Source organism: Anthonomus grandis, chromosome 7 (assembly GCF_022605725.1).
Source record: "Anthonomus grandis grandis chromosome 7, icAntGran1.3, whole genome shotgun sequence".
Classification (NCBI taxonomy): Eukaryota; Metazoa; Arthropoda; class Insecta; order Coleoptera; family Curculionidae; genus Anthonomus; species Anthonomus grandis.
The window spans coordinates 17021221-17036141 of NC_065552.1; the positions used below are offsets into that span (position 1 = coordinate 17021221).

The window sequence follows — 14921 nt, forward strand, 5'->3', positions numbered from 1 at the left end:
TTAGTCAATGATTCGCCCTCTTTTCCACTGCGAGGTTGGTAAATTGTCCTCCTTAAGTAGAATAAGGAAGCCTAGTAGTTCGGTACGCGGGACCTTGAATTTCCATTTGTACCTTTGATGCAAGGTATGCAAAAACTCCGATGACTATCGGGAAGAAGTGCTGTGCCATTTTCTGCATGTGCTGGTATCGGGATAGTTGATTGTCAGGAATTTTTGTGAAGTCCAACTCCGGGTGCATATTCAAGGGACGACCGATTAAAAAATGGCCGGTCAAAACATCCAAATCGTTTGGATCGTCACTTAAGGGTATCAGCGGCCGAGAATTTAAAATGCCCTCAATTTGAACCAGCACCGTGTAAAATTCCTCATAGTGTAATGACGTATTTTTTAAAATTCGCCTAAGATGCTGTTTTGTCGACTTTACTGCCGCCTCCCAAAGACCTCCAAAATGCGGAGCACGTGACGGAATGAAATTCCAAGATATCTTACTCTCGCTCAAAAAGCTTCGCAGTCTTTCATCATTTAAAATTTTATATATCTCGTTAAATTCATTTTTAGCCCCCACAAAATTAGAACCATTATCAGAGTGCATATTTATGCACAAACCTCGTCGGGCTATAAATCTCATAAATGTTGCTATGAACGATTGAGTTGTCAGTTCTGTAGCTAGCTCCAGGTGAACAGCTTTGGTAGCTAGGCATACAAAGATGCAAATGTAACATTTTAAGAGTTTTTTGTTTCTGAGTTTTGAATCCTTTAGAAAAAAGAGTCCATAGTCTACGCCGGTATTAAAAGGCATAATTAGCGGTTACTCGGGATGGTGGCAAGTCTCCCATTTGGGCAATTAAAGTTCGCGGATTGGTCTTAAAGCAAGGCATGCATTTCCGTATAATTCGTTTAATTAAAGGTTTTCCTTTTAGTGGACAAAACTGTTGCCTTACAAAGGACAGGGTTGTTTGACTACCGGGATGTAAGTTTTTCACATGTTCGTGGGTAACAACTAGCTCGGTGAATGAATGGTTATGAGGAAGTACAATAGGGTGTTTATAGTCAAAGTCTATATTCGCATGACTTAATCGACCACCTACTCGTAGAATTTTAGAGCGGTCAAAAAAACAATTTGGTGACAAAAATCGAAATTAATTTTTCAAGAATACGGAAATTTGAACTCAGAAAACTTGCTTCTAATAACCCCACTGTATTAGCTGATATTACTGACAATGGGTCTATAGAGTATGTAATTAATGAGGGATCAAGCAGTAAAACATTAGGAATTTCATGGAATTCTCCAAAGGACCAATTTGTATACTTGTGAAGTCTAAAAAATATACCTGATGTCTTAGTGACTAAACGCTCCATTCTTGCCGCAATATCAACAATATTTGACCCACTGGGTCTTTTAGGACCTATAATAATACAAGGAAAAATTCTAATACAAAAACTATGGCTACTTAAAGTATCTTGGGATGAACCTGTTCCCAGTGATTTTCACAAAATCTGGTTGAATTTTTCTAATCACCTTGCAAAAGCAAATACCTTTAATATACCTAGACAAGTTACAATTAAAAATCCTCTAAGGGTTTAAATACATGGGTTTTCTGATGCGTCTATAAATGCTTATGGTGCATCCATGTATGTCCGTTTCGAAGATGAAGATGGGAATATCCACTGCAACTTACTTTGTGGAAAATCTCGTGTAGCCCCCCTCAAAGCTATTTCTTTACCCAGATTGAAACTCTGTGGCGCTCTGTTGCTCGTAAAACTTGTAAAAAAGGTCACTAAGATTCTTAATTATCCCATATCGGAAATTTTATATTGGACCGATTCCTCTATAGTACTGTGCTGGTTAAGCTTAGAACCTCGCAGCTTAAAAACATTTGTGTGTAATAGAATTGCCGAAATTCAGCAACTATCTGATGCAGGCAATTGGTACCATGTTGTTTCATCTCAGAATCCTGCTGATATTATATCGCGGGGCATGACTCTTACTGATCTCAAAAATAATCTCCTTTGGAGGCATGGACCTCAATACTTGAAAAAACCAGAAAAGTATTGGCCCGCAGGCAAACATGTCTCAAATTTTGCTCGTCAAGCCCGTGAAATATCCGAAATCTCTGAAATTAACCCAAAATCCTTTGTTTTTATCGCAAACCCAAATACTGACTTTGTCACCAATATCTGTCCAAGATTTTCTTCGTACCCCAAGCTAATTAATGTTGTAGCATATTGTCAAAGATTCCTTCATAACCTAAAAAACAAAGCTCAAAGAATTACTGGGCATTTGTCACCAAATGTGCCTTATTAAGCTTATCCAAGCTGATAGATTTCCTGAAGAAATATTTGATTTGGAACACAACCGTGGGGTTAAAGCCAGAAGTAAACTTAGCACGCTTAATCCTTTTTTTGGGCGTCATCAACGTAAAAATCATGGGCTTTGATACGACTTTCATTGGGAAATGACGTTTTTTTGTCGAGGGATATTTGCTTTAAACATCTAGTAGATAAAAATGAAGCACTTGCAGTACTGTAAGTTACGGTGTTTAATTGGAAGTGTTGTAAATCACTATCGGGAGAGCCCCTCCAGACTATCCATTGAAAATTTCTCTCACAGGGTTTCACCAAAATTTGCCTGTACATTTTGGCAAGATCTCCTGTAAGAACGTAATTATGTTCACGAAATCTGATGATGATAGAAAACAGATCCATTTGAATAGTGGGGCCGACCACAAGGAAGTCATTTAGAGATATACCTGTGGTCGATTTAGCTGAGGCACCACTCTCAATTTAGTGGTGGTACTATCCTGCTTTTCCACAGCATGATGAGGCCGATAGTATATAGGCTCCGAGGAGGAAACCTTAGTGATATCAACCTTTGACATATGGCCTAAAAGCTCATATTATTAAATAAATTGAGAGTAGGAACTATGAAATTTCCTTTCTATAGCAAAAAATCTTTTTCTGCTATTTCCCGAGAAGAACCTATTTGGAAAATATTCTTTTTAAAAGGAAGACTGACTTCAAAACGACCTGAAGTAGTACGAGAAACCGTTTCAACAAAATGAGATTCGCAGTCAAGTTCTTCTTGTGATAATTTATTGGGTTCATGAATAGGTTCCTCTATATGCCAGAATTTCTCAAGACTATTTTTTAATTCAATATCAAAATTTTTGTTGAGAGAAAAACAGGATATAGGTTTACAAAATTGGTCTTAATGAGCTGATATGGGTCCGAAGACAACCCATCCTAACAGCGTATTTTGGAGAATTGGATTATTTTTTCCGAGTCTTATTTGGCCAGAAACCAATAGCTCATAGAATATACTAGCATCCAGAAGTATGTCTATCTCAGAAGGTTGATAGAATGTTGGATCTGCTAGCTGAACGTCATGTGGAATGGAGAATTTGGAAATATCAATAACCTGCTGGGGACATTCTTCTGTAATTTTATCAATTACTAGGGCAAAGATTTTAAATTTATAGTTTAGATTCAAATCTTGAAAAGTCAACATGGTTCTTTTATTTATATAAGTTGTCCCTTGATTAATACCACATACCGGTATATTAATCTTTTCCCATTTGAGGCTTAGCTTATCTATCCAAGCTTTAGCTATCCAAGAGAGCTCTGCAAGGAATGCAAATCTGGTGCCCATCATATACTTGAATTAAAACAGTAGATAGCAATATAAAGTTATTCGAGGTTGAATTAGCACAGGCTAAATTGGTTATGGGATTATTTTGATATTCTGCGTGGTGGAATGCCAGAGTATTTCTGGAATTATCTGGCAATACCTTTAAGGAAGATGGTTGATGAGGTGATGAAGTACTATTTCTATCACATATATTTTGATTAGAACTTACAATTCTTGAATTGCAAAGTGAATTGCTAGAATGAGGATTGGGCAAAGTTGAATTGATGTCATTTGGATTTGCACCTGGGTTCACCCTTAACTGAGTGTATAAGGCTATTTGAGGAGATTGATTGTTACTGGCTTGCCTAACTAGATCAGATTTAGGATTTACAGCAACTTCGAAAGTTCTAGGACTTCCAAGCTGATGCAGCAAGGAATGGTGGTTGCGTTTGTAAGTTCTACAGAAACGCTTCGATTTGCAATTCATGTTAAGATGACCTGGACGCAGGCAGTTAGTGCACAGTTTGAGTCGTTTGGCCTCAATATACATTATACCTCATTTATGGATAAATCTATAAACTTTTTACAACTATAAACAAAATGATTAGCCTTACATATTGGACAAAAATATTCAAAAGCTGGATGGGCAAAGGTTTTGTGTATAGAAACATGCTTGGAGGATTGTGACTCGTGTTTATTATAGATCTTGAAGTCAATAGACTCTAATAAATAACACCGCTCAGTAAGAAAGATAGTGAGATCTAAAATGGTAGGGTTCTCTATATTTTTAGATGTAATTTCCCATTCTCTGTGAATAATTTGACTTAGTTTGGAGGATAAGAGGTAAATTAAAATAGTATCCCAGCGGATCACTTTTTCACCTAAGTTTTTAAGGCATCAAAAATGCTTTTGAAAGCTATCCAAGAATTTGCGTAAGCTTGAATGATTTTCCTCTTTAATCATGGGTAGGTTAAAAATTGCTTTGATATAGGAATGTGTAATTGCTTTGTTGTTTTGATATCTATCTTTAAGAAGTTTCCATGCTATGGTATAGTTATCATCACTGGCAGTGTGTGAACTGATGACTTGAGCAGCATCACCTCTTATAGCAGATTGCAAATAGTAGAATTTTTGAACCTTGGGAAGGCTAGGATTTTTATCTATTATGGATTCAAATGTCTCATAGAATTGAGTTCAAGATTAGTCATAAGCGTAGTTACATTATTTATAGGTTCTGAGCTTAATGGAATGTTCTCGGGTATGAGAACACTTAAGTGAGTGAAGCTTTGAAGCATGAATGTAGCTTTGGATATAATGGAAAAATATTTTTCTTCGAAATCTGCTCGCACATCATCCTGATCTTCTGCCTCAGGAAGATCATACCTCCGATGAATATCTTCAATGCCTGACTAAATTTTTTCAAATTCATTGAGAGTAGTTTTAGCAGCTTGTAACCGAGTTTCAATTTGAACTTTTATATCTGGTGAGCTTAAGGTTTCGGTAGATGCGTCTAAAAATCTTTCAAATCGGGTTCAAGAGATGCCTTAAGATGACCTCTTTTTAAAGTAAAAAACTTTATTTCACCTTTAGCTTTAACTAAAATCTGTTCTGCAGTTATTTCTTCAGTCATTGTTTACTACAGGTAATGCTGATTATTTATCAATAAATATTATACTTACAAAAGCGCAAAAAGGTTCAACTTTAGAGGCTAAAAATTAATATCGAGGTGGTCTTATACACACTTGACTGAATTTAATAGCGTAAAATCAATTGGTTAAGGTTATACTTTATTTCAATAATAATAAAGCGCATAAAAGACTGCAAATAAATGAGAAAACGAGAGCAAAATCTATTGGAATTTCATTTAAATTGAGCAAGCCTTTGATTTCTCGGGTTTATTTAGGGTTCAAAGATTAAAATTCGGGTAAAATGTAACAAAACTTAAAGCACCAAGTAGGTATTGGGCCTGGTATGTAAAGTCTACAAGCAACAGGTTTGCTTTTAGGTTTAACTTGAAATCAAATACAATGTGATTCAAATTTTGGGTAAAAATCTCAGCTTATAACCCTAGGATTACGTTTAGGTTTTGAGACTCGACTTAGACGGCGAAGGCTGGCTTTATTTAATTGAAATTCCAATAGATTTTGCTCTCGTTAACTAACCTCTTATTATATCTGGTATCTGCTGGCTGCTTCTCAAGTTTTCACTTTCACTACTTTTTCCACTGGCACATCGACTTTTAAACGTATTTGTACGTTTTTATCCGGCTCGAAGGACCAAAATGTTGATAAATTTAGGTTGCAGTGTGAAAATATATTGCGTTAAAAAACTTTAGGATTGGTTTATTCCATTTTTAAAAGAGAAAACCGCAGTCTTCGATCAGCCACGTGCAAGTGGCGTGAGGTGAGTCAAAATAAGTTAGATTAGTAACAACGACGCGTGGTCTTCCTACGCCGCTAATCGTACCTCTCCTCCGCTTCACTATGGCGCGGGGAATCACTCTCCGACGCAGGCGGACCAATCAGCAGATAGCATTTTAACGCGCGGCGCCCTCAACCACCGGGTACGAAACTACGCGTTACGGGGTGCGCACAACAACTGTTTATTTACGAGGAACATTTGAAAAGTTTTCTAACAACATATTCATTACTTTTGAAAGTTATGAAAAATATTTAAAAGATTATTAATCGCGTATAATTGCTTTATTTGACAACTTTACTTAAAAATTGTCCCGTTCCTATGCGAGACTCAGATATCATTGTCCGACATTAAATTTGCCGAAAATGTAGGAAATTGTTTATGAAAGAACTTGTAGATTGTAGATTGAGAAGGGAGTCGTTTCGGCTGATCCGCCGCTCAGCACTGCTACCTGTGAGATATTTTGTGCTTAACTCTACTTGTCTTAGTTTGTCTCAAAAAGTCTTAGACTTCTGCCGTACAAAGCTATATTTTTGGGAGGTAGTTGTCCCACTTCTTGAGGTGTTGGTTGTACCCCTTCCAGGTACTTGAGCCTCTTGCAGAGTTGGGTCGGGCATTCACAGAGCAGGTGTTCTGCTGTTTCTGTGGCATTGCTGCAGAATCTACATTGGTCGTCCTCTGTTATACCTATTGCCTTTAGGTGATATTCCACTGGGCAATGACCGGTTAGGAGTCCGACTGCTGTTCTGATGTCTGATCTGTTCATGTCTAGGAGCTGTTCAGCTCTTTTTCTAGAAGTAGTTATAAACTTTTTTGCCTATCTTAGTCCTGGTGCTCATCTCCAGTGCGACAGCAATTGTTCTTTTTCCCACCTGTTTAGGTCTTCGGTAATGTGGGTCTTCATTAAACCACAGTATGGCTCTGGACCATAGTATGGTGTTTGAGCCCCTTTTTTGCAAGGCGATCGGCTTCTTCGTTCCCCTCTATACCCCGGTGGCCAGGTAGCCACATTAGTGTTACTTGATTCTTTGTTGTAAGGCGCTTTAGGGTTTGTTTGCACTCCCAGACTAAAGCTTTCAGGGCCTTTAGAGCAGCTTGGCTGTCTGATAGTATAAATATGTGTTTTCTTTGGAGGCCTTGGTTGATGCACTCTTCTGCACATATGTCTATGGCAAGCACTTCAGCTTGAAAGATGTTAGGGTATTTGCCCAGTGACTTTGAGATCTTAATGTTAGGGCCTGATACGCCCAGTCCTGCTCCTTCTGTTAGTTTGGAACCGTCTGTGTACCATAGCGATGCATTGTTGGCTTTTGGTACTTCTTTTTTCTCCCATGATTGGCGATCATCTATGATCACTTCGAATGGAATTTCTAGATCCAGCATGGCCGTTATGTGGTCACGTGGTTTGCTGGCATTTTCCAGTTTAATTTCTTCGAGGATGCACAGGTGACCACTTAAATACCCAGGCTTGAATTTGCCGGTTTGGAAAAGCCTGTGAGCACTGTTAATTGCCTCTTTTTTCAGGCTTATGTGAAGTGGAGGCATGTTTAGCAGTGTCTCTAAGGCTGTGGTAGGACAAGAAGAATGAAAAGTACAATGAAAGAACTTAGAAGTAAGCTGTTCAAAAACGATCAGTCGCTAAATAGAGCAGTAGCATTATTATATCCTTTAATCTTAGTAATATCCAATTTAGTACCTAGTTGTGCGGATAAGTTATTATGACAGTCGTAAACCTCCCTGATAAGTATAATTATGGTTTACATATTTTACGATTTTTATTTTAAAGAAGTTTTATTTTGCACGCTTTGTTTTATCCTACATGTTTTCGGTTAATTTGTAACCGATCAATTCATAGTCCTTTTATTTTACTGATTAATTGGAAGTACAGAGTATACATTTAAAAAGCCATTTAAAGGTGCATATTTTTCTGTATGAATTTAAAGGCCAATTTATTTTGGGATTTCTTTCAAACCATGTAGCCATGTTAATGTTGAACAGGTGACAAACGGTATCAGTTTGGTAATAACAACTCAGCTTCATACTCTATACAGATACTCTATATATATATATATATATATATATATATATATATATATATAAGATATATAAAGTATCGAGTATATATATCGAGTATATAAGTATATATATATATATATATATATCATCTTATTAATATGAAAGAACTTAAGCATAAATTTTATATACATATATTTTTTTTAAGCCTTTGAAACCTTTGAAAGAGTGGACCATCAGATTTTTTTGAATAAGTTAAAAAATATTTTTGAAAGTTCTCTGATAATGCCTCTATGTTCAAAACATTCTGAATACTAAAACTGTATCTTTCAAAAGCAATGCTTGTTACTTCTGGTATTTCTTCTGGGGATCACTGCTTAATATTATTGTTTTATATATTTATATATAAGTGACTGATTGTTGACTAAAAAATTATTTCATACACATAAGACCGAAATATATACCATGGAAGGATCGCACTTTCTCAAGCCAATTTTAGCAAAATCTTTTTAATGGCTATTCAAACTTTTAATAAACTTCTTATCCTTTTTGGCAAAATAATAATAAAAGTGAGTAAAAATATACCTTCATTACAAAGCATTCCTCCCCATCCTTTCTTGCAGTTACATTCCCATGGTCTATTACATGTTCCATTAACACATCCAGGATATGGAAAACATTTTTCACAATCCTTACCCCACCAACCTACTTTGCACCTTAAAATAAATTTATTATTTTAAATTTCAATAAAATATACGTAGATATTTAAAGCCTAGATCTAGATACATGTTCTATTGCTTTAACTAGTTGAAACAATATAATTATTTAAAAAAAAAACTATTACAAAGTTTTTTTTAATATGTCCAATGTTGTTGAATAGGCTTAATGCTCTCTTACCGACATTCTCCAGGTTTTCTGCAGTATCCTCTTTCTTTGTGGCATGTGCTTGAACAAATAGCTACAATAAAGTAGCCTATTATTGGCTATATACTACTATATATTATATTTTTTTTATAAAACTTATTTTAAGTTCACCTCATACATGGAAGTTGCCGTAAAACATATTAATTATTAGAAAATGCCTTCAATATTTGGTACACAAAGAGGTCGATTTAATTTAATAAATATTAATTTTTAGGGAAAAAATAAAAAACTCCAAGTCTCAGTAAAAAATTCAAAGTACATGAGTACTTAGCAGGTCATCTAGCTATAAGGTCAGATGGTGCTTTATTAGCAAAAGATGTAACCTTCGAGACACATAAAAAGATGTTTTGAGACTGAGACTTGGAGTTTTTTTATTTTTTCTCTAGTTAAGTAGAGCTCTATGAGATAATGGACGAGTGCTTTCAATTTAAATTTTAGGGTTTAAAATTAAATTAGAATTTAATAAAAGTGAAATTTTAAAAATGTATGTAATAACTTTATAATTATTATTTATAAATTATACTTCTTACGTGTTTGACATAAAATTCCCGTAAATCCAGAATAACATTTGCATTCCAGAGGTTTTTCACAATATCCATTAATGCATCCTGGCAATACCTGGCAGTCTCTACAGGTTTTTCCAGACCAGCCAAGTCTACATTTGCAATCGCCAGGTTCTGTGCAGTAGCCTCTTGCTTGGTGACAATCTTGGCGACATATGGCTAAAATGATTAGTCATCGACTTTACTTGCAGAAAGGTTTGTATAAAAGACAAAAATTGTTATATCGCCCGAAAATTCATATAAGCAATGATGATCTAGCCTTTTTAATGTTGCGTGAAAAAATCTAAATATATTTTCAAGAAGAAATACCTAGAGCAGTAAAAATAGCTTAGATTGACTATACAAAAGCTTGTTGCTAACATCACATGAAATATTAATACATCTGTTTATAGATCTAACAGTCTCTCCTATTCTTACATTATGTATCGAAAAACTAATGACACTCTGAAAATCAAAATTCTTTATACCATTAGGAGCTCAAAATAAATAAAGTCATAGAGTCTATTGCATTCAAAAGAGATAAAACACGATTATGAAAGAATTCTTTCGAAGTAATAATTATAATTCTTTCTAATCAAGTAACGATCAGTGTGTTAAGACTACTTGAGTCCAGGGCATAACCATCTGCAATACAAAAAGCTCAACAACAAAGGCTTGTAGAAGATCATATGAAGGATCATAGCCTCTGCATGGCGTGTTTTATAGAAATGTAAACAGCTTTAACCTTGTATCGTGTCTAACCTGTAGACAACAGCCTGAAATCTTTATGCATCTATTCCAGACCTGTATTCAGGTTGTCAGATGAAGTTGTGGCCTGGTTGAATTTAAAGTTTTTGAAAGATTTGCAAGTTGTAGGATACTCTGTTGAGTTTTTTGAAGAATTTTCACCCGACAAATGGAAATCTCGCTGGGCGCATGTCAAAAATTAAACAAGAATATATTTCGTAATAGGTTTTTATTTCTTATTTTAACTGTAATAAAAATAGGTATCTTAGAAAATCATGGATGACTTTTTTTAAATGAGTGTTAATTTGACAAATTTATTATATTACGTACGTTCAGAGCAAAACAATCCATCCCAACCTTCGTGGCAAATACACTCGAAACTCGTATTGCAGTAACCATGCTGGCATCCGGGAAGGGGAATGCATTTGTTGCATTTGTCACCATAATAACCCAATTTGCAAAGGCACTCGCCTGGACGATTGCAATATCTGAAAAATGCCCATATAAGTCAAAAATACAATACGTCTTATTTCTTTCCATTAAGAGCAATATCAAATATATTATACATATTACTAGTTTATATAAACTATATGAGTATTATTTTAGGCACATATATAATATTAAAGCATAGATTTATTTCACGAGATAAATCTTATTTCTGCATGTTCATATTGTAATTTAGTATTTATAAAAAAAAAATCAATTTATTTTAAACATATTTTAAACTTTTTATACTAATGGTTGATAAAAGAAAAAGTTTAAAATAAAAGCTCACGAATATATTCCAATATGGCTGACGGTTGTGATTTAAAATTTTAAACACTAGAAAGGTTGTTCTTATGCGGAAGTAAAATTTAAATTATAAATATAACCCACCAATATTCATCTCTACACAGAGGTTAGTTGGTTACGTCCAAAATTAACAGATTAAAAAAAAAATCAGAATTAGGAATTAAACAAAATATTTTTTAAAGGGAGCAAAAATACAAAAAAAAGTCAAAATTTAAGTATTTTTACGGGCCAATTAATGTTACTTTTGACTATTAAAAAAGCTCTCTTATGGGATAGAAATCACAATTAAACTACCTATATACTAAAATATTTCTACAAAAACACGTAGAAATATTTTGCTTACAACTTGGTGGCTTATCTAAAGTATCAGCAATGCGGCTCCTTCTATAGTTTCCTTATATACACTGTTCCGGAAAATTACTGCTTAACTTTTGAGATATCGTGCGGTGTACCACTTGCGTCATTTCGGAAAGACGGAGAATTAGCTAGTTTCTCGTTGTTTACAATGTCATTGCCTCCTCTCTAAGCTTATTTCACCGATATCGGCAAAAAAGTTCATCTTTTGCAACCAGGCCTTTAGTAAAAATAACAATCAACAGTTTAGTCTACGACTTAAATAAAAAAGCGCACTTGATTATAATGGCGAATCATATTCTTACGCAGCTCACTTACGTAGATCCTCCCCGGCAATATTTGCTCCTGGTGGGCAACCAAACTTCAGATCGCATGAGAGACAAAGTTCTCTTCCCATTACTATGCCAGCCGGTGACTCACCTGTGCTTTCATGGAATGCCGAACGATAAACCACTAGAAACAAATGAAGAAACCTTCCCCAGTTTCTTTGGTAGCTAGAGACTAATTTGGCCAAATACCGATGAATACTCTTATTTATTCATTTCACTATGCTATCTGACTGCGGCTGTAATACAGTAGTTCTCGTTTTCCTGATTCCAAGCATCTTACAGTTATTCTTGGACAGACTGGATTTAAAATTTCGATCTTTTTGGGACGACACACACAGCTCCTATGACCACATTGTTATTGTCAGTACTAATTTTCTAGAACAATGGGAGAGCGCCCAAGATAGGTACACTGGTCAGAGCCCCTTTTAGGTGATCGAAGGGTTTGTGACAGTCTTGGAATCATTGAAATTTTCGTTCTTCTTCTGTCAGCTTATTCAATGTTTTTGCTTTATTGACAAATCCCTCCATATAGCGTCGGTAGTAAGTATATGATCCCAAAAAGCTGCATAGCCCATGCTTGTTCTTGGGAACAGGCCAATATTTGAGAGTGTGGACCTTTACCGTCAAGTTCATCAACAGCAACTCCTTGACTGAAAACGACTTGACCCAGATACTGCACGAGTCTTTGAAACAGATGACATTCATTTGGGCTCAACTCTAATTCAGAATCTAGTAAAATCTAGTACTGATAATTATTAATGATAATTAAATACTCTCTTGCACGCGTACAAGATTTATACCTCGACCAACAGCCTCGTCATGCATTGCAGGTTCGAACATTACTTTTTCGCCGTCCGTGGTCTTGCTATGAACGCAACTTTCCAAAGCAACCTCGCTCCGTTCTGGTATCAAGGCTTCCTCCGGAAGTAGGACTCGAACACTATACTCACTCTCACGATGCAAACTAACTTCCTCATCCTATATCTTCAGGGCTCCATGATTAAAGATTAACTTGCAGCCATTGTTGGTCATTATATCTATTACGATGATTACCTTATCCTCAATCTCAGCCATTATCAGATGATAATCAAAAGGGGCTTTTTGTATGGTGACTGTTCGTAGATACCATTTTGATTGCCAAATCCTATTCTACAGATTTTACTAAGTCGGGTCTTATTATCTTTGTTGCAGCTCTAGTACAGTTTGAAGAGTTTTATGCATACACGTGTGGCCGAAAACATTGCAGCTATTGTGCTATAGCTAGGAGACCTGGACGGTATTTTACCGAACTTTACTTTACTGAACTCACAACTATGTGCAATACAGTTGCTTGTATACTCGGCAGAATGCTGCCGCGGAAGACTCCGCTTAACCTTAGAGATATCGTGCGGTGTACCACTTACCGTGTTGTGTTGTAGTATCATCTTATTTTTTAGAGTCGTATTGAGTGATTTGGATCCGGAAATAGGAGAAATACTGGAAAAGGATTGCTGAGTTAATTACCTGTAATTTTACTTAAAGATAAAATTGTAAAAGTTGTTGTAAAAAGTTGCCAACGCTTTTCTTGAGTCTTCATTCTTTATTTCTTGAATCTTTACAACTATGGAAGTAAGCAATTCGGGTTTTGTACCCAAGCTTGTTATTTTCAGGAAAGTAAGAAACTTTTTGTTTAGATGTGCATGTGACAATCGCAGAAAGGTTTCTTGTAGGGTTAATAATAACATAACATATCCTCGTAAGAGATTAGATGCGCAATCGCAAAAACTAGAATCATCTTCATATGATACAAGGATTGCATAGTATCATATGCTGGGACTGGAACTCTAGAGCAACAGAAATTGGGAACGACCATCTGCAACAGGGATTTACTTTGATACCATATCGAAACTGTACAAATCGTAATCAGAATTTGGTTTTAGGAGAAGCGGACATTCGCGAAGGTGAAAATTTTGCAGATTCAGCAATAAAGCATATTTTTATCTCGGACGTGTTAAAAAAATATGAAACTCTGATTTATATAGATATGATCGACAAATGGGTATGAATACTATCAAGACTATGTATGTACCGGGTGTACAACTAAGAGAGGTCGCCGGCCATATCTGAGGTTGGATATCTATATCTAAAACTCTTGATAACTTTGGATTGGTCCAACGAATTTCAACGAGCTTACTTTTGTTTTAAAGGATAATTATTAGGCTTTTATGTGGTATAATTACTTAGCCGTTTTAGTTGTTTTGTTGAGCGCTAGAGGCCGGTTTGTTTTAATTTGTACTTTTTCAGCGATTTTCTGGCAAATATTAAATACGATATAATTTTTTTTACTTAAGCTAAAAGAGCATGAAAAAACATAAAAACTGTAGCAAACCGCAACTCGATATCTGATTTCATTCCAAAATTATAAATTAAAATGTTTTTGAACAATGAAATCTGTCGCCGCGCTGACATTATTGCGTCACATAGTCAATAGTAAGCTTTGGAAACAAATATATTTAATAAATATTTTCGGGGCCATGATAAAACGTTTATGATCGATGTCAAATATAACCTCGAAGACAGATTTTGTAATCATTTAAGTTTTTAAAAATGCCAAACGTAGCTAGCAGTGTATTTTGAGTTAATGCAAAATGCACGCATTGCAGCCCGTATATAAGCCCAAAGATATCCTGACAGAAGACACAATAATCAGACTCTATGATTACCGGTTTAGCTACCAGGCTAAGAAATACTGAAATTATTCGCGGCAATATTGATGAAGACGTAGGCGAGGGCGCATAGAGGCAAACGTTATAAATATTTAGGGATATATTGGAATAAACCCTCAAGTAAGCATACGAAATATTTGTAGGGAATTGGGAGTGTCCCTCGACCCAGTAGAAAATATTCTGAAAGAGCACAGGTACCTATTTTTATTTGTTACAACACTAATAAGCATCCTATTATATTATATTTATTGTTTTTTACTTAAACTTCATCCATATCACGTGGTTCTGCACCAGGCGCTTTTAGAAAAAGACTTTGATAACAGATTCAATTTCTGTTATTGGCTGTTGAACATGGTTAGAGAAGATACCCGATTTATCTCAAAGATATTATGGATGGACGAGGCATCATTTAGCAGTGATGGTGGTGTATTGGGCAGAACAAAATCCCTGTTGGATTTGCGAGACTCAA

The 14921-nt window shown here is 35.5% G+C and overlaps 1 protein-coding gene across 2 annotated transcripts in view; it reads right to left on the reverse strand.

The window, feature by feature from the left end:
* The window catches only part of LOC126738429 (lipase member J-like), a 71857-nt gene that overhangs the window by 6159 nt on the left and 50777 nt on the right, over window positions 1-14921 (reverse strand). For both annotated transcript variants that reach the window (XM_050443768.1, XM_050443769.1), the window contains 4 exons: window positions 10603-10760; window positions 9514-9705; window positions 8957-9017; window positions 8645-8775 (listed from right to left, as the gene is read on the reverse strand). In XM_050443768.1, the coding sequence (XP_050299725.1) occupies window positions 8645-8775; window positions 8957-9017; window positions 9514-9705; window positions 10603-10760 (542 nt within the window). The remainder of the gene's footprint in view (window positions 1-8644; window positions 8776-8956; window positions 9018-9513; window positions 9706-10602; window positions 10761-14921) is intronic.